Source organism: Stenella coeruleoalba, assembly GCF_951394435.1.
Source record: "Stenella coeruleoalba genome assembly, chromosome: 4".
In the NCBI taxonomy this organism is placed as follows: domain Eukaryota; kingdom Metazoa; phylum Chordata; class Mammalia; order Artiodactyla; family Delphinidae; genus Stenella; species Stenella coeruleoalba.
The window spans coordinates 27,846,745-27,867,833 of record NC_137149.1 but is presented as its reverse complement, the minus strand read 5'-3'; the positions used below and the strand labels follow the sequence as shown (position 1 = coordinate 27,867,833).

The 21,089-nt window shown below is 34.3% G+C and overlaps 1 protein-coding gene across 4 annotated transcripts in view; it reads left to right on the top strand.

Moving 5' to 3' along the window:
• The window catches only part of AP1AR (adaptor related protein complex 1 associated regulatory protein), a gene marked incomplete at its 3' end in the record, with an annotated part of 30,509 nt that overhangs the window by 9,223 nt on the left and 197 nt on the right, over positions 1–21,089 (top strand). The window contains exons 2-11 of one of the 4 annotated variants that reach the window (XM_079919644.1): positions 1,543–1,591; positions 2,085–2,111; positions 4,701–4,726; positions 7,046–7,142; positions 8,298–8,396; positions 10,430–10,488; positions 11,312–11,385; positions 12,455–12,583; positions 19,327–19,361; positions 19,447–21,063. In XM_079919644.1, the coding sequence (XP_079775770.1) occupies positions 1,543–1,591; positions 2,085–2,111; positions 4,701–4,726; positions 7,046–7,142; positions 8,298–8,396; positions 10,430–10,488; positions 11,312–11,385; positions 12,455–12,583; positions 19,327–19,361; positions 19,447–19,638 (787 nt within the window). Of the gene's footprint in view, positions 1–1,542; positions 1,592–2,084; positions 2,112–4,700; positions 4,727–7,045; positions 7,143–8,297; positions 8,397–10,429; positions 10,489–11,311; positions 11,386–12,454; positions 12,584–15,701; positions 18,350–19,326; positions 19,362–19,446; positions 21,064–21,089 lie in introns of those variants that run through there. The other 3 variants (XM_079919646.1, XM_079919643.1, XM_079919645.1) reach the window with 3 other exon arrangements.

Genomic DNA, 21,089 nt, shown 5'->3' with positions numbered 1-21,089 from the left:
CAAACTCTTCATTCAGGGAAGAGAGTGATGGTTGCTGAGGGAGAACGTATAGCACTTTATGAATGAATCCTAATGCCAGAACACAGTGCTACTGGAAGGCTCAACTCATTTCTGTTTTTATTTGAGAAATAGGGAAAATAAAAGAATGGGAGCACTAGATGCCTAGAGAATTGGGGTATTTTATTTATATTGGATATGTTCCATGAATTATTAGATCTATGGGATGACAATACCAAATGTTCCGTTTCTACCAATGATCTCTTAATGGGCAATAAAACTGCTTTGCATCTGTTAGCAAATAAAGATTGTACTGGAAAAATTGCTTTTTTTATTCTTTATGGTAATAAAAACTTAGTCATGATAATATACCATTCTCTTTTACTGAGCCCATCTGCCACCTCTGCACACATACACACATAATACAAAGCATTCTGACCTGTCCTAACCCCAGGTTTCTTCCCATCTCTCAAAGGGGTGCTTTTTGTTCAAGAGTCCTGACACATTAGGAACCCACAGTGTGATTTTGGATCCCCATGGGAGGATGGGGGGGTCTTCTGTGTCATCAGTTTAGGCAGCAATAACAGGATCCACATTATAAGTGAAAGTCTTAAAATTTCCTGGTACTTCCAGTAGTAAAGGAGCTTGAGGGGCTCTGTCCTGTACCAGCTTTCATACTATAGTAGTTAGAGGACATATAGTTAATAGAATGTGGTGATATCTTTGGAGCAGATATAACAAAGGAGATGCTTATTTGACTACATGTAAGTTTCACTAGTAGGAGCAGAAGATAATAACTAGAATTTTTAAATTTCAGCTTTATTGAGGTATAACTGACAAAATTGTAAGACATTTAAAGTATACATTGTGGTGATTTGATATATGTATATACATTGTGAGGAGAAATTAAAATTAAAGTCAATATTTTACCCTAGTTGGAAAAATTAATGTAATGGATTATTTGGTAGATGTATATGTGATGTATATTGTTTTTCATTTTCTTTCTTTTATTTGTGCAGGCATGGGATGAGAATAAAAAGCACCTAAGCTTTATATAAACACATATCCCACCATCTAGAGATAACTATTCTTAGCATATTGGCCTATATCTTTTTTAGATTTTTGTTGTTTTGCAAATGTTTAACAAAATTGGGAACATGTTCTTATACATTATTTAACACAGCAGTACTTTAACAAGATATTTTTCTTGATACAGTAAAAATAATGAGATAAAATTTTAAATTTAATTGTATTCTGTTCTATGTAGTAAATATAGTAAATTAACTTATTATTACAGGTATAGTAAATATTAGGACCAATAGAAAAATATTGGTTGACTAAACACTTTTAAACCTACAACTAAGTTTAAAAATCTGGAGTGTTTATATTCTTATGTAAGTTTAGTGGTTCCTTTTTGTAAATATAAGATACTATACATTGGAGAATTTAAAGTTGCTTTTGAGGAAATGTTTTTATGCCACTATATTAACTCAGTTTTAGGATTGATTGTAATTTTTAAAGTTGTTTTCCTGTTTTTCTTCCCAGATCCAAGTATTTTAGAACATGCTCAAGAGGTGAGCACTTAACTATAGAGGTAAGTAGAGTCGTAAATCTGATTGAATAAAACTACCTTCGAAAGGGCAGGAGAGACACTTTTTTTTAAGTAAGGGGAAGGCTCTGTACCTAAATTTAGTATGGACTCTTTATATTTTAATATTAGATAGCTAGTGAATAGGAAGAGAATTGGAGTAGTGGGGGAAGCATGAATAGGGGAGAACAAGTTTGCAAAAGATTAAGATCCCATTCTTCTAGTAGAATTGTTATTTCTACTTAAGAAGTGGTGGGATTTTTTGTTTGTTTTTGTCTTTTTTCTGCCCTATACAACTGAGCGAGAGGGTACACTTCTATCAATTATAGTGGCTTATAGTAGCCAGTGATTCTAGAGACAGATCATTGGTCTGCCCTAGTAGAGGTGTGGCAGAATCAAAACAGCAAGTTGATTTTGAGCAACTCCACCATATAATTTTTTGTGAGATATGTACCTTAGACAAATATTCATCCTAACACTCACTTTCTTGTTGTTTCAGTTTGAGAATCTAGTAGAAAGTGATGAAGTAAGTATTTTCACAGCAGTATAAAATTCATATTTGTTCTCATTAGTCATCTCATAAGTTCTGACAATTATTTTTTTAATTTTTATTATATTCTTTTATTTTAGAATTTTTACTTCTTAGTTGGCATTTTTACTTTTTAGTCCCTTATCGTTTTCTTCTTTTACTAATTTATATTAGCAAATTATTCAGAATTTTCTATTATTTAACATATGTAATAATATATATACTACATATATATTATAGTTTCATACATCAGTTATATATTATATGTGTGTGTGTATATGTATACATATACATAAAACAGGTTTTTAAAGTATTCTGTAGAACTTGAGAAACTTTAAAAAAAGATATTTCTAACATCTTGCCATCTTACCTAAGGTAAAATTCCTCAGCAATCCAGAGTAGACCCATTGTTTGACCATAGTTTTTATAGATTTCTGAGGGTAGAATTTATACATGTTTGTTCTGCAATCACTTTCTGACTTTAGCCATTATCTTTTTTATAAGTTATTCTTTTTGTTGATTTTTGTATTTCACCTCATCTAAAAATCAATTTTAAGATGCATCCCAAGTACAGAAATGTTAAAATGAAAAAAAAAATACATTTTAAAATTAGTGAAATATGGTATACATTTCTTATGCACTGGTATAGTTAGAAGAGTTTTAGTTTGTGTGTTACTTTCCAACTTTGCTAAACTAATTATATGAGTTGGTGTAAATTATTTAACCTGCCTTGGGCCTACTTTCCACATCTCTAAAGTATATTTGACTAGAAGAGCATTGCAAGTTTTTTTTTTCTTCATCATTTTTGTTTTCTAAGGAAAGAAAAAAATGTATTAAACCAAATTTAAATTATTCTTTAGCCCAGCATTTCCCAGAGTGTGTATAGAATACTAGTCTCAGAGTGTAAATTGGCATATTAAAGGTTCTGGGAAGAACTATTAGAAAAATTGTTAAAGAACTGTTAAAGAAAATTATTTAAACTTGTTCAATTTAGCATTTCCCAAATTAATTTGAGTATAAATCTGTTTTTAAAATAGTAATACATATTTATTATTATCTGGTAGAATATATTTGAGGACCTGTCTTAGCCTTTTGTTTCCCAGTAAAATTTCTCCCAAATATTTTAGTGTTTCATAGAATCTCGTTTCTTTCCCTTTTCAGAAGTAACATTAATTTTGTGTATTTTTTTAAACAAACACTTAACATATTTTTAAAGTTTCTGACAAGTACTAAATGTAAGATTTCTGTTAACCTTCAATATAGTTCATCCCCCCATCATACAGCTCTTTAAAAGAATGTGTGATTCCAAGTGTTTTCCTAAGGTGCGTTTTGTTTGGTTTGAGTTTGTTTGTTTGTTTGTTTTGCTAACCAGTCTTTTCCTCTCTCATGTCATAGTTAGTGTTTGGTTTAGTTGAATGTCACATCCTGCTTTGTAGTGCTTTTTCCTAAGTTAATTTGGACCATTTGAAATTTTATTTCTGCTGTTACTTAGTCATATATTTTAATTGTGAGATGTGAATAGCACAAATGTGTAAGAAATGCATAAATCCAAATCAGTCTTGAAAGTAGTTACAGTTTGCTTTGGAGGAAAAAACTGTAGGTAATTTCAGAATCCCAGGAAAGAACAAAAGCAGTCTCGTTATCTGTGGTAGTTACATTCTATGAAGTTGCCGTGAATACTGAATTAGTGGATACTGGAACATTACTCCTAGGGGAAATACAGAATTAGCTTCCTACAGGCTTCTGATCACAACATTTTCATCAACTGATCAATATATAACCTTGTTTTATGTTTCTGTTTGACACCTTATTTTAGTGTATATTATTGATTCATTAACTTTGAACTCACTAACAACAGCGCTAATAATTCATGCCTGAATGAAGCTTATCTAACACATGTATGTGTAGGCACATGTAGGCATGTCACACCTTCTTATGATTAGGAACAATAGACAGCACTTCAGCACTACACATGGGCGTCATTTTAAACAGCAAAATCAGGAACAAAAATGCAAAAAGTGACACTGCATAGGCTGCAAAGAGGGCACAGTAAGAGTGCTGAAACAAGAAGGCAGAGCATCATCTTCTACTTCAACTGGGAATGTGTATGTCAGGCAACCAGATTTTTTGCTGCTCTGTGTATGCCCATGAATGACCATAAGAGTGAGGGGAGCATTGGTTTTGATGTTGCAAATAAATTTTAACTCATTGGTGAATTTTCAAATCTGGAGTCTGCGAATAATGAAGATCAATTGTAAATGATGAGAACATAGAGAATATGTTGTCTAGTACCATCTTGAACCCAGAAGGTCATTTGGTGTAGAGTAAATATTTGTTATAAAAAATTAAGAAATGTCCAACAATTGGTTGCTATATAATTAAGATAGATAATAAACTAAATTTTGCCTTTGAGAAATAGTAAAATGTTAAAGCTTTTTGTTTAAAACACTTTTAATAATGAAATTTATTACCAAGGTAAAATAGATAAGCAGAAAATATTTTGATTAAATAAAAATTTTATTGTCTTGCCTTAAATAGAATTCAGCTAGTGAAATTTGTATAATTGTTTAATTAATTCTTGCACAGGGGGAAAGCCCAGGAAGCAATCATAGGTAAGGCTTTTTTTTTTTTTTTTTTTAATAAAACAAACGACTTCTATGTGAACTATAAGAAGCTCTCTAAAAATCCAGGCTCTGTCATTTGCTTGCTTTGAGGCATTGAACAGTTTACATTTCAGGACCTTGGTTTTCTCTTTCTATAAGATTGAGGCAATATCTCAAAAGGTTGTTTTGAACATTAAAGAATTTAATCTACATAAGTGCCTAAGTGCTTTCCTACTGAACGTAAGTTGTTATATATATTTTAGTTTTAAAAAACTATTTAATATATTAATATTGATAAGTACATTTCTTTGAATTTGTAAAACTTTATCCCCCTTTTGCTTCCTTATGACATTCTAAAACTTGTTTTACTAATCATGTTTTTTACTTTATATAAGTAATACCTCAAAAAACAAACAAACAAAAAGCCCTAGGCAGAAGTTAGGGCTAAAGGAACAAAAGTAGGAGACATTACCTTATACATGGCTGGTTATAACCATGATAATTATCAAGACCTGAAGTTGGGGAAGGGGGAGGAAGTGGGGTGATTGGAGCATGGAGAGAGAGCAGTTGGTCTGAAGACTGAATAGGCAGACACTAGAAGAGGATTCAGAAGATAGCCAAGAAGCAGTGGGCAAAAAGAACCAGGAGAGCATAGAAAGCCAAGGGAGGAGGTAGAGACAGACTGACAGATGGAATGGAGGGAATGGTCAGCACTGCCACATGAAACTGAAGAAATATTATAAGGACTTAAACTGTCTCATATTTGGCAATATAGAGACCATTAATTACCTTTGTTAGAGTTAGTAGAGCGATGAAAGCAGATGCAGACTGTCATGAGTTGATGAGAGAATGGGAAGTAAGGACATAGAAGGGAAGAGAAACACAGTTGTTAGGAGCAAGGAGCTAGACTACTTGGGTTCAGATTCTAGCTTTGCCACATACTATGTGACTTACTTGGACATAATCTGTCTTCATCTCATTTCCCTCATATGTATGATCTCTGTATCTACCTTACAGGGTTGTTTTGAGAATTAAAATTAGTCAATATATGTAAAGCACATAGAAAAGAACCTGACACATACTAAGTGCTAGATGTGCTATCAATAAACTTTTAATTTCAGACATTTTGGCTGAAATGAGAAGGAGACAGCGAGCAGTAGTTAGAGATAGATATAGGTCAAATGAAAGTTTTTCCTTCTTCCTTTCTTTCCTTCCTTTCTTCCAATCTTCACAAGGAAGAGAGGTGAAAACAGACAAAAAGAGTAGACTGAAGAAAAGAGGTACTAATTGATGGAGCAATGTCCCACAGAATTCTCTGGAGTGAAGGTGGTGTGGGGTAGCATCAGTGATGAATGAATCAAGTATAAGTGTGACAGGTGACCTTGAACAAATTAAGGAATACCACCTCTTTAGAGGAAGGAGGGAAGAGTAGGGAGGATAGACTTAGGTGAGAGGAGGACTGGCAAGAAGTTGAGGGATTTGATGGTTGGAGACATGCTCGTCATGTCTCAGAGTGGGGTGAAATTGACTTCTAAGAGAAAAGACTTTGAATGAAGAACTTAAGGAGTGTGTTTGTGAAGATTTTGAAGTAGTTAGCATAGGATGTGAGAGGGAGTTGGCCATGTATAAGTAAAGGGTTATTGCTAGGGGCAGAGGGCCAAACAGATGTAGGATTTTCTCTCACAGCTCTCAGCAGAAAGAGCTAATCATGGAAATGATCCAAGGTCAGAGAATGAGTAATCTGGGTGAATAAGGCATAATGACAGGTGTGCAGGAAGGCGAGTATGTGGGTAAGAAAGTACTTCAGATTTGCCACAGAGTCCACACTGGTTGTAAGTGAAGTAAAGCCAGAAGATGATCAGGATCGATAAACTGAGAGAAAAGGGAGGATCAAGGGCCTGGGGTGGTTAGAGGGATTGAGCAGGATAAATAGGGCAGTGGGTATGAGAGTTAGGAGTTCCAAAATGATATGAGGGCTGAGATCAGAGTATAGTATACTGAAGTTTATATTTTATGATGAACATTTTGGGATATAGTCAGATGGCTGAAGAGCCAAAGTAAAGGGAGTCCACATTTCTTTAAAGTTGATTTTAGGGCTAAAAAACGGTACTCTGATAGTATATCATCTTATATACCAAATTATAACAAGTATTAGAATGTATGATATTTTACTCTAACAATTGAAATCATAGCATCAAATTGCTTTAATACATTTTTGACAGTAAAATTTCATAATTTCACTGATTTTATGAGTATTTTATTTAACTTGGACTCATCAGCACTTTTTTTTTCCTTTTCTTTCTTTTTCTGCCTTATTTTTCTCTGTAGGCCTCTTACTGAGGAAGAAATTGTTGACCTAAGAGAGAAGCATTATGATTCTATTGTTGAAAAACAGAAAGATCTTGATATGAAAATCCAAAAAGAGGTAAATAGTCTTATGTTGCTTAAGTATATATTATCATAAAGTCTCTGTTTATATGGGAAAGATGTCATTAAATAATATATTACATGTGAACCTAAATTTAGATACATAGAGGTGAAAATGAGTTAAAAGTTAAAAAATTATTCCAGCCTATAATAATTTGGTTTAGTTTGGCACAATTTATCAGAAATCATATGCTGCCAATAAGTGAAGAGAATACATTCTTCTGAAAATAATTTCTGAATTCACAAGTAGGGACTCTGGCAAGATACATGCACCTTTGTGTTTAAAACTAACTTTAAAAATTACTCTGTTTCACAATAAGTGGTTTATTTTTTAAAATCTTTTTGTCTTGGATTTATTTATTCTTAGTAAGTGAACCAAGTACTTCTAACAATCATAAATGTTATATTTACTTTAATATATTTACAGAGGTGGCCTGTAATTATAGTTTTGCATTCACTAAACTAAATGGAATACGTCATATTCCATTATACATTTAAAAATAGTCTGTTTAGTACCAATTAGTGATTTCAACAGCATTAACTTAAGCTACACAATAGATGCTAATATTAGGCTAAAGAAAAATATTGTGTTTGATTTTTAAATTTGATTTGACTTGCAGTAGATTATCATTAAAGCAGTTCGTATGCTATTATGAATGGCAGGAACTTAAATTTGGAAGTAATTTTTTAATAACTTGATGGTAATAAAATACAGGACATGTGTATCAATGCACCATGAACTTTGTGAAAGCTTACTTCGCTTTGGTAGACAGTGATGTGATTGACCTTAGTTTTAAAGACCTTGGACTAAGGAGGGCCCAAACCATGAAACTAATCAGGGTGATCGGCATTGGAACGATTGTTGAGAATGAAGATCACTGCATATTCTAAGGAAAGAAACAGTTTTGTATTTATGCAAACTAGATGCTCTACTTTATAATTCAACTTCTAAAGAATTCTGTAACATGTTTGACATCATTTGAATTATTTTGTAAAATGAGAAATCGCAGAAATTTAATTCTATTATGCTTTGTAGAGCTCAGTTATTTTTTTAATAATTTATTTTTTATTTTATAAATAGAAGCATTTTATTTTTAGAGCAGTTAGACAGGTTCTGATTTTTGTTAATCCTTATTGTTTTGTTCATGTACAGTTAGCCTTACAAGAAGAGAAGTTAAGACTAGAAGAAGAAGCTTTATACGCTGCACAGCGTGAAGCAGCCAGGGCAGCAAAGCAGCAAAAGCTCTTGGAGGTGAGGGGAAAAGACCCCGACATATATTAGGGCTGCTTTTCTCCTGATTTTCTTTGACAAATCTTAGTTGGGACTTTTTCCCCCTAGAATCAAGGGCTTCTTGTTCAACAACAAATGTATTTATTCCTATACTCTTAGGAATTTTAAAGGGAAATTAGAAATCATATTAATAAATATGTATTAACTAAATCACTTTGCTGTACAGCAGAAATTAACACAACATTGTAAATCAACTATACTTTAAAGGGAAATTAGTTGTTATATTTCTATAACAGCTAGAAATAACATCAAATTATATGCTTGCTACTGAGTGCTGTTTAGCTTTAAATTACCAGAAGCTAATTCTTGTTTATCGCAAAAATGAACTTTATACTTTTCCAAAATTCAGCATTCTTTTGGAAAAATAAATATACTCTTAGATGAAACATTGCAAAACTAACCTTTAAATATCATTTCTGCAGCATTTTTTAGTTTATTTTGTGAGTTTTTTTTTTTTAACAATTTCTTGAACTGCTAGACTTTCTTATACTTCCTAAAATTGGGTAAGCTGAGCGATTTTGCCCCATAGGAATACTCTGTATTTCTCATCTTTATATTTGTGTCTTTGGGAGATTGGGAGTTTGGGTCTTGGGAAATCTTTGATGTAGTATCAGAAAAAACAACAGATTTATCATATCTTACCATGCTGTATTCAAACATGGCATTGTTATAATGCCAGACAGCTATTAATAATAGACATTTATGGAGCCCTGGCTAAGTGTCAGTAACTGTTCTGATTAGTTTACATGTTTTACCTTGTTTAATCGTCACAACAATCCTAGGAGAAAGGTAGTGTTTTTAATCCCCATTTTATAAGTGATGAAACCAAGGGACAGAGATGTTAAGTAACTTAAGATCCTACAGCTAATAAACGGCAGAGCCAGAATTCAAGCACTGCTTAGCCACTTTTCTATTTAGTATTTAGTATCTTCCTCCATCTTTTGCCTATGTGAACTCTACTGCAGTGTTAACTGAAGTGTAGTACAAGGATTATGTCACATAATTATTGTAACTTAGATGAACTAAAAAATCATGTATCATTTTCTGTGTGATTTCTATGGGACCCATGCTCTTCATCTCTCTCTCTTTTTTTTTTTTTGGTGTTTCAACAGATTAATTAGATTATGTGAGGGAGTATCTTTTTTATTTTTATTTTTTACTAACTTCTAAGTAATGGGAAAGTTTAAAAATTAACTCACCTTCTACTAAGAAAGGAAAGTATTTTTCTGGTTATAATTTAGACATCTCTTTTTGCTATAATAAATTCTCTGCTGCTTACCTTTTAAAGACTAAAATGATTCCATATGCAAAATCTGAGTTCCTGAGTTTTTTCTTCCTTGAATAAATATTGATATGGGAACACATAGCAGTCTGTACACATATGCTGACACAAAGATACACAGATACATGCAAATTCATTTGATTTTAACAGTAGCCCTATGAATTTGCTAGGACAGTATTATAGCCATCTGTAATTTACAGATGAAGAAACAGAAAATAAAGGACATGCCAGGGACATACAGTAATAACTGTCAGAGCCATAACTCTGACAGGTTTTCTAAATCCTCTGTTTTTATTATTTCTGAGTCAAGCCAGCCAGGTCTTTTAGATTTTTTAATTGCTACTTATTTCACCCAGAATAGAACTTCATATACTGTTTTAACTATTACTTTCCAGTTATTAGAAGTTCTTAGGTGTAATAAGGAAGTCAGATATACCAATATATATTTTTTAAGTTATTTTTTAATAATAGTATGAATAGTCTGACCACTTAAGGATTATACACTGAAAAATTGAGAGAAATTCTACCCATGAATAAGAGGATATAGAAGTGAACAGTGATTAATTTAAGGAAAGAAAAACTTCAATGGAATAACTTTTAAAGTTTTTTTTTCCCCGAAACTAGAAAATAACACTTTCTGGCATTGCATGAATAGTGTTAAAAAACATAATTTTACAACAGAGTGATTTTGTGTTGCATTATGTTTCCAAAGCAAGAAAGACAGAGAGTTTTGCAGCAATACCATCCTTCAAACAATGGAGAATATCAAAGGTAAATAGTGAAATATACTTCTTCCCTTTGTGGTAGAAAATATTATTTCCAAAGAGAACACAGTACACCTCTGGATGCTTATATACATATTCATGTGTATATGTTGCATAAAAAGTGATTGCTTCTTGAAGACACTTGTAAGAATACTGAGAACATTTGCTTTCTTTATGTTGGAAAATGATCATCATTTATTTTAAATTGACTTTATTGCATTCTTAAGAGTGGTCACATCTTTCATACAGAATATGATGCAATAGCACACTGAATGCCTTTGGATAAATTGTTTATGCCTTGGTTGTTTGTGTTTTCCTTAGCTCCTCTCTTTTCTTATAATAAAGTTTATGTGTGATCTTTTTTTTTTTTTTGGCTGTGCCATGGGGCATGTGGGACCTTAGTTCCCCGATCAGGGATCAAACCTGTGCCCCCTGCATTGGGAGCAAGGAGTCTTAATCACTGAACAGCCAGGGAAGTCCCTATGTGATCATTTTTTAGAAGATGCATTTCAATGTCACATTTCCAGGAGTATTTCCTACTCACTCAAAGAAAATTGTTCATGCTTCATTATTGTAAATTACAAGTTAGACTTATGGCTAAGCTTTGGATTTTGACTTCAAGACTAACCAAAATCTTATTATTTTTCAGTTTATTGCTAGCATTAGGAAAAGTAAGACCTGTTTTGACTAGGTTATTCTAATTGTACAGCAATTATGAATTTGTATGGAATAGACCTTTTCAAACCAAAATGCCATCATTTAACTTAAGCATGAATTATGTTGTATCTACTATGAATATATAAAAAAAAATTATTTCACTTTTATTACAGTTCAGAACCAGAAGATGACTTTGAATCTTGTTTGAGAAATATAAAGTCACAGTATGAAGTATTTCGAAGTAGTAGTAAGTCTTTTACAATATCTGCGTTCATTTTAAGGTTACTTTATGCCACGTTAAACAGATAATTGAAGATCCTGGCTCTGTTTTTCTAGAAGAACTTTCTGCCCTTCAATGTGTGTTGCCCAAATAAGTCAATTAACTAGTCCTTAATTATACAATTTTATCTTTCCTTTTTAAAAAGGAGTTGGAGAAACAGGAACAGACTCACAGATACAGAGAACAGACTTATGGTTGCCGGTGGAGGGGGGAAGGGGAAGGGATTCATTGGGAATTGGGGGTTAGCAGATGCAAACTATTATATACAGAATGGATAAACAACAAGGGCCTACTGTATAGCACAGGGAACTATATTCGATGTCTCATAATAAACCATAATGGAAAAGAATATGAAAAAGAATATATATGTATTAACTAAATCACTTTGCTGTACAGCAGAAATTAACACAACATTGTAAATCAACTATACTTCAATAATATAAATTTTAAAAATAAATAAAAGGAGTTGGAGCAAAGAAAAACCTCAGGCTATTTCTGTAGATATGTATAGGGAATCAGGAATTCCTTTTTCCATTTTCACTCTGTTCTCACCTCTCCTCCTCCCAGAAAAGGGAAGCAGGTACACAAAAGTGTATTTATTTTACTTACTACAAATTATAAGATTAAACTTTTCTCCAAGTTTCAAAAGTCAAAACTCCTGTGCTCCCCAGATAGGGAAGAATAGTAGTGGTTCCTTTTGAAAATATAGGTGCTTTTCATTTATCATTTTTAGTTTTTCATTTTTTTGCCCCCTTTTGTAATTGACTATTAAAATTACTGCCTAGAGTTCATCATATTTTAAAAATTTATAATTCATTTAAATTTGCATGTGTACTGTGCTATATGGCAAAAAAAAGTAAAAAGAAAGCAGGAAAAGCCCTTTATACTATTTCTAACAGAAACTTACCAGTGTAATGATTTCAATAATTGTTTTTTATGATGTTATGATTTGAAGAGAGGTGATTATTGCAAAATAAATGGTTGTAGTAAAAGAGTATAGCTCACCACATCTAATTGTATTTGGTGTATATTCTAGGACTCTCATCAGATGCCACGGTTTTGACACCAAATACAGAAAGCAGTTGTGATTTAATGACCAAAACTAAATCAACTAGTGGAAATGATGACAGCACATCTTTAGATCTAGAATGGGAAGATGAAGAAGGTATTTTATATTTACAATTTTCCTGAATATTTTTTTAAAGGAATTTTGCCTTTTTTTTTTTAATTTTATATATTTATTTATGGCTGTGTTGGCTCTTCGTTTCTGTGCAAGGGCTTTCTCTAGTTGCGGCAAGCGGGGGCCACTCTTCATCGCGGTGCGCCGACCTCTCACTATCGCGGCCTCTCTTGTTGCAGAGCACAGGCTCCAGATGCGCAGGCTCAGTAATTGTGGCTCACGGGGCTAGTTGCTCCGCGGCATGTGGGATCATCCCAGACCAGGGCTCGAACCCGTGTCCCCTGCATTAGCAGGCAGATTCTCAACCACTGGACCACCAGGGAAGCCCTACCTGAATATTTTTATTTAATATGTGTTAATTTATAGAAATCTACTTTGTGTTTTACTTTATTTAAACTGAAATGAATGCAAGGCCTTGAAAAATCAGTGTAAAAATTTCTTAGACTCTTATATTTTATCATTTGTTGTAAATTGTTTAGAAAGTTTCTGAATTCTTTTTTTTTAATTGTTTTTATTTTTGGCTGCATTGGTCTTTGTTGCTGCGCATGGGTTTTTCTCTAGTTGCGGCGAGTGGGGGCTACTCTTCGTTGCGGTGCATGGGCTTCTTATTGCAATGGCTTCTCTTGTTGCGGAGCGCGGGCTCTAGGTGCGCGGGCTTCAGCAGCTGTGGCACACGGGCTCTAGAGTGCAGGCTCAGTAGTTGTGGTTCACCGGCTTAGTTGCTCGGCAGCATGTGGGATCTTCCCGGACCAGGGATCAAACCCGTGTCCCCTGTATTGACAGGCAGATTCTCAACCACTGTGCCACCAGGGACGTCTGAAAGTTGCTTAGTTCTTAGTGTTTCTTGAGATTTAGAAAATAAATGTTGTTTCTCATTTTAAGGTTTTTGTAATCCAGCCCATTTTACTCTGTAGGAATTACTGCCCGCTTGTGAGCAACCTAAAGCCAAAATTTAATTAACTTTTGGTTCATAATAAATAAGCAATTTGTTAGTTCTGTTGGTAGTACAAAAGCCATAACACAGACATGAGTTTGAATTTTACCTGGTATATCTTCCCAGCTATAGTACTTTAGATAGGTTTCTTAATCTCTCTAAACTGCAGTTAGTTCATCATAAAAAGGGAATTATAAACCTACTTTGAAGAATGATAATTCACTGTTATATACTGATGGTCTAAAAAAGCTTGGCACATAATAGACAGTCAATAAATATTTGAACAAATTAAATCATGAATGTTAGGAGGAGTAAATAAAATTTATATAAAACACCCAGTACATAGTGTGGCACATAGCAGGTACTCAAAATTATAGCTAAATGTGGACTTTTTTTTTTTTTAAATATTCAGCTATTTCACTGAATAAGGCCCAAGTCTTTATTTTCATTTTAAGAAATAGGTAATCCCAAAAGGAAGAATCAGTTACAGAATATGGAACTTTAACTTTAATTTTTTTTAATATTCAGTATCAAATATTTCATAGAATTTTGAGATGGAATAGACCTTAGATATACTCTAGTTGAGCCATTTGTTTTATCAATAAAGAAACTGAATAACTTTAGCAAAGATTGCATTAATTTACTTAAGTCTTCTCAGCTAAACACTGTTTCCCCAACCCTATACTTTTGTTATTGTGTATTTATATCCCAATCTAGATTTTAAATTTATTTTTATTTTAGCATCTTGTTCAATTTGATCTAAAGCCTTTCAGGTGTTTTAATTCCTGATTTGTCATCCTTGCTGTATGCTAATCAAATTTTTAGATAACATGACTTTCAAGTTTGTTATTCAAATTATTATAACAAAATTATTAAACTAGACTAGGTAGAGGACAGAACCCTCTAGAAACCTGATGATGTCTAATCCAGCTTCCTTTAGACATATTATTCAATTAAATACAAATCCACAAACTTATATTAGTCTCCAGCTCATATTTTTATTGTGTCTATAAGGATGATTTAGTTTGCTAGGTTGAGTGTGCAATTTTGGGGGAGTGACAGACAATAGTGATAGATTTATTTATTTTTTTAAAATGTATTTATTTGGCTGCACCAGGTCTTAGTTGTGGTATGCGGGATCTTTAGTTGCAACATGTGAGATCTAGTTCCCTGACCAGGGATCGAACCCCAGCCCCCTGCATTGAGAGCGTGGAGTCTTAACCACTGGACCACCAGGGAAGTCCCTAGATTTAAATGTTCTTTTATTATTGTAGGATCTGATTCTTTAAGCTCAGAAAACAAAATTATTGGGTGTGTCTAGAGATATTCTCTTATAATCTCTTTTCTTAGATTTTAATTCTATTAGCAGTGTTGATTCTGCACTTGCAAATTCAAATTTCTTTTCTGTCCTCCCTCTCTTCCTTCTGCCAAAATCATGTTTTTTTCGTCAAAGATTTTTGATGCTCACTTTACTGATCAGTTTCTTTCTGTTCAGAATTAGATCTAGAACAGTTTACTCTAGAAATGTCTCTACTTTGTTATACTAGAGTCAGACTAGCAAAAGAGCACAGACTTTGAAGCCAAACTGCATGGAATCTGTTTCTTGCCCCACTACTTCTATTGCTATGTGACCTTGGGCAAATCACTTTCCTCTTTCTGCCCTAGTTTCCTCAACTGCAGAATGGGGGATAATGATAGTACTGTAGGTAACTTCATAGAGTTGTTGAGGATCAAATCAGTTAACATATGTCAAGTGCAAACAACATTAACTGGAACCTAGTAAGTGCTGGAAATGTGTATATTGTTATCATTATCATTAGAGTTACTATTATCTCTGAGAAATGAAATTGTCATCTAGGTAGGAAAGAAGTTTTGCAGACACACTAATTTGGCCGTATAAGACTAATAGCAATTGAAATCCTCCATGCATTCTGCTTTACTTATGGCTCTTCAGAAATTTCATCTTACTAGATTACCAGTGTTGCATAAAACTGTCCTTTGTTGAGTATTAATGTTCACTGTAGGATTATACCCTAACATTTCCCTTAAGAAAGGCTTCCGTATGACTGGCTTTTTAAGTTAATTCACAAATCAAGTCTGATAGTTTGTCTTTTAATATAGCTCTTTAAATCTTTACTGAGATTTTTAATAACCCTGCCCATATAATAGGAATGAATCGAATGCTTCCAATGAGAGAACGTTCCAAAACAGAGGAAGACATTCTCCAGGCAGCACTTAAGTATAGCAGCAGGAAGACTGGAAGTAATCCTACATCTGCCTCGGATGATTCCAACGGGCTGGAGTGGGAGAATGATTTTGTTAGTGCCGAAATGGATGATAATGGCAATTCTGAGTATTCTGGATTTGTAAATCCTGTATTAGAACTGTCTGATTCTGGCCTAAAGCAATATGATGTGGATCAACAAAAACGGTAGGGAAAAATTGTGTGATCTTGTTTATCAGTTATGACCAAATGTTTAAAACCAACTAGAATGTATAAATGGTTGTGCTGAGCCTTTTTGTAAGAGGGGAAGTAAGAAACATGTTATAAATGCTTATTAGAAAGGAATAGGAATGATAGGTTATATCTGAATTGCTTCAGATTTAAGTGCAATTTCATCATCTGCCTTCTGCTTTTCAAAAACAATTTAATGGTTCTGTCATGTTATTAATTAAATTTCTTTAACTCTTTTCTTCATAGCAATCCTGTTTACTGTTTGTAGATTTTCAGCTTTTAAAATAGTTTTATTAATTTCACCTTGAATGCTTTCTTAACTCTGTTTCAGTAGCTACCGTTAATTCTCAGCAGATGTGAAGGGACCATGAGGAGGGACTGCCAGATTCAGATTCAGAATAGTGTTCCCTTTTCCAGCATTATTCATTCCTATGACTTACTTAAATTTTATTATGTGATAGTAAGCACAATTAATTTGAGTAGATGACCCGAAAGAAAAGCCGAAGTATCAGTTTCTTTCTACACTTGTTGCATATCCTACTATAATAATGTTGACTCAATCTGAACAAGGTACGTGATATGTTAAGATAATCTTTCAGAGTTTGGACACTTAAAGTGAGTAATCAAAAGATATTTAAGAAAATATATATACTTAGGTGGGTTTTTTTGTGTTTTGTTTTTTTTGTTTTTGTTTTTTTTGCGGTACATGGGCCTCTCACTGTTGTGGCCTCTCGCGTTGTGGAGCACAGGCTCCAGTCACGCAGGCTCAGCGGCCATGGCTCACGGGCCCAGCCGCTCTGCGGCATGTGGGATCTTCCCGGACCGGGGCACGAACCCGCGTCCCCTGCGTCGGCAGGCGGACTCTCAACCACTGCGCCACCAAGGAAGTCCTATACTTAGGTTTTTCACTTCCTTTTCTGTGCCACTATAAATGAATGTTGACTTTAATTGATATAGTAAATTTCTATCTGTCATTTTTTAAAATTCTGTATTTCCAATGAATGGTCTTGAAAGATTTTACACAGAACATATTCTCTGTGCATGATTTATTAAGAAGGGAAAACCTGAAAAAGGTAATACGGGTATTTCAAAGTAAATAAAATCCTTTCTGGCATGAAAGAATCCATTGATTTTATTAAGCTTTCCTTTGCCTTGTAATACAACATGCTTTAATGGCATGGAACTAAGTAAATCAATATATATAACTGAATTTTACGATATACAGTTAACTCTTCTTTTCTCTAAAGTTTACGTATCAATTTAAAAGGCCAAGGATATAAGACACTCCCTGATTGCTTGTCTTGATTTTGCTGAGGATTGAATATGACTTTAGTAAGCAAACTGTTTTTCAATTTTTCCTTAGTGTTTTTTTTTTATTTTTCTTGCAACAATGACAGTGCATGTTCTCGAAAATATAGGAAGGTCCAGATATAAATAGTAATTTAAAGTTCTTGCTATACTTTAAAAATATCATGTGGCCCTTTCAATATTTGAACTGCTGGGCAATGACATATATAGTTTTGTCACCTTTTTTTATCTCATAGAAATAAATATGACACTTTAAATATGTAAATATATTAGGTAATGCTGTTATTTATGTCTCAACATAATTTAAGTTGTAGCTATGTCATTGGAAATATTTTAAAGATAATCTATATTCACGTTGCCTGTGTTATGCTTTTTAAAGTTTGTATACATCAGATGTATATTTTTGGTTTGGCATAAGCTACTATTGTAATTTTTCTTGGCATTTTGTTCATAAAGAATTTTTTGAAGGAATGGTAACTTCTCAAAGATTGTGAATAAACACATTTTTACATTTAAATAATTTGATTATTATAAAAATTATTTGATTATTACTAGTTTTACTCCATAAACATGCAACAGTTTTGACTCCTGGCTTGTAATTATTTTATTAAATCTGCTATGAAGACAAAAAAGAATGAATTGGTAAAGCAGGATGGAACTAAACTTGAAAATGTGTTTGAACTGCTAAGAAAAGGATATCAATTTTCTTGCTTTGTATGTTTATAAAAAACATTAGAAAAAACATTTATTCAGCAAATATTGGAGAATCTACTGTATCTGGTAGGGTGTTAGGGAGAGTGAATTTTATTTGATGTAGAATAGGAAGCCACTGACTTTTTGTAAGCCAGAGTGTACAGTGATCAGATTTGCATTTTCGAAAAATTCCTGTAGCTGCTATGTAGAGAATATGCTGTAGGAGGGCACAAGTGGATATATGTATAGTACTCCCAGTGGGACATGGTGTGGCTTGGATTGATAATTGCTATAGGAGTGCAGAACAGATTACCTTTAGAGGTAGACCAACAAGATTTTTTTTCAGTTTTATTGAGATATAATTGACACAGAGCACTGTATAAATTTAAGGTATACAGCATAATGATTTGACTTACATACATTGTGAAATGATTATCACAATAAATTTAATAAACATCTATCATCTCATAGATACAAAATTAAAGAAACAGGAAAAAATTTGTTTTTCTTGTGATGAGAACTCTTGGGATTTACTCTCTTAACTTTCATATATAACATACAGCAGTATTAATTATATTTATCATGTTGTACATTACATCCCTAGTACTTATTTATCTTATAACTGAAAGTTTGTACCTTTTGACCACCTTCCTCCAAATTCCCTCTCCCCCTACCCTCCACCTCTGGTAACTACACATCTGATCTCTTTTTCTATTTGTTTGTTTGTTTGTCTGTTTTTGAAGTACAATTGACGTACAACACTATGTTAGTTCATGTTACACAACATAGTGATTTGGTATTTCTATACATTTCAAAATGATCACCACGATAAATCTAATTACCATCTGTCACCATACAAAGATATTATTACATAGTTATTGACTATATTCCCCGCACTGTACATTTCATACCCATTACTCATTTATTTTGCAACTGGAAGTTTTTACCACTTAATCTCTCTCACCTATTTCTTTCCTCCCCTTACCCGCCTCCCCTTTGGGAACCACTTGTTCTCTGTCTTTAACTTTCTTTTTTGTTATGTTTGATCATTTGTTTTTTAGATTCCACATATAAGTGAAATCATACAGTATTTGTCTTTCTCTAACTTACTTCATTTAGCATTATACCCTGTAGGTCCACCCGTGTTGTCGCAAACGGCAAGGTTTCATTTTTTTTTATGGCTGAGTAATAGTCACACACACACACCATGTCTTCTTTATCCACTTATCTATTGATGGGCACTTTGGGTGCTTTCATTATCTCTGCTATTGTAAGTAATGCTGCAATGAGCGTTGGGGTGTATATATCTTTTCTAATTAGTGTTTTTGTTTTCTTCAGATAAATATCCAGGAGTGGAACTGCTGAATCATATGGTAGTTCTATTTCTAATTTTTTTTTTTTTTTTTTTTTTTTTTGCGGTACGCGGGGCTCTCACTGTTGTGGCCTCTCCCATTGCAGAGCACAGGCTCCGGACGCGCAGGCTCAGCAGCCATGGCTCACGGGCCCAGCCGCTCCACGGCATGTGGGATCTTCCCGGACTGGGGCATGAACCCGTGTCCCCTGCATCGGCAGGTGGACTCTCAACCACTGCGCCACCAGGGAAGCCCTATTTCTAATTTTTTTGAGGAATCTCCATACTGTTTTCCATAGTGGCTGCACCAATTTACATTTCTACCAACAGTGCACAAGGGTTCCGTTTTCTATACATCTTTGCCAACACTTGTTATTTGCTGTCTTTTCGACAATAGCCATCCTGACAGATGTGAGGTGATACCTCATTGTGGTTTTGACTTGCATTTCCCTAATGATTAATGTTGAGCATCCTTTTATGGCCTGTTAGCCATCTGTATGTCTTCTTTGGAAAAAACGTCTTCAGGTCCTCTGCCCATTAACTGTAGGGTAATGCATTCAGCATGGTGCCCTGGCGACCTTGCTCACTTTGCATATCTGCATAGCCAACACTCAACCATAGCCTGACCCAGGTCTTGACAGGAACCCCTACGATCCTTCCTGGAACATGGCAAGACAGGCTGTCTTAGAGGAGCCACCACAAGGCCATTTATCATCTGCCTCCCTGGCTTGCAGAAGACTGCCATGAGGCAGTTTCTCATCCCACTCCCTGGTTCCAGCAAGGCAAGGGATGTTCGCCTCACCCGCATTCAGGTACAGATGTAGGCTAACAAGACTGCTTGGTTGGAGTTTAGAGTTAGCTCCTCAGTAACAGAGCTACCCTCCACTGAAGGCATTTGTCATCTGGCCCCCTCGGTTCAGTGTTAGCTCCGGACATCCCTAGCGACCAGGGATGTGGGACACTGACTCCTCACTGGTCCTGCTTTTTCTGTTTGTGTAATAAACTGTCTAAATCTGTTTGAGTTCATTGCCTTTCTGTTGGCCAAATCTATGGAAGTATGACAGCCAAACCAGCAGCTACAGCTACTCTTGATGATAACTTATTGGTTTCTGACTTAATAAATGTAGTAGGAGGAACAGGTTTGGGAAATTGGAGGAAATTAAGAGCTCTGTTTTGTAAAGTTAAATTTGAGGTATTTATTTTTAAAAAAACCTGAATGAAGATGTCTGCCAAGTAGGTGATGGGATATATGTCTACAGCTCAGAGAAGAATAGGTACAAGTTTAGGAGTTAGTAGTAGGTAAATAGTAATTTAAGTAATTATTCCAGCTGAGATCCCCCTGAGGAAGCAGACAGGCAGAGAAGCCCAATTAAGTGTTGCCCTTCAGAAGTCGGGGGTAGAGAACAGGCCAAAAGAAGCAGATAGGGGAGGAATTTGAGGAACCAAAGAATGTGGTGTCACCATAGCCAGAAAGAGAGGAGTCAATGATATCAAATGCTGCTTGGGCACTGAGAGAAAGGGCAGGTGCATCAGCTGGGCTTGGGAACATGAATATTGCATGTTCCATTTTTTCAAATGAAGGGATGGAAACTGAGAAGTATCTTGTAAGGGGTGAAGAATAAAGAATGGCCAGTGTAGACAATTATTTGAAAAGTTGCGGTCAGAGCAGAGAAATGGGGTAACTGGAGGGTATATGGAGTTGTGTGAGGGTTTTAAGATGCTAGAACTTTTAAAATGGTATAACCAGGAA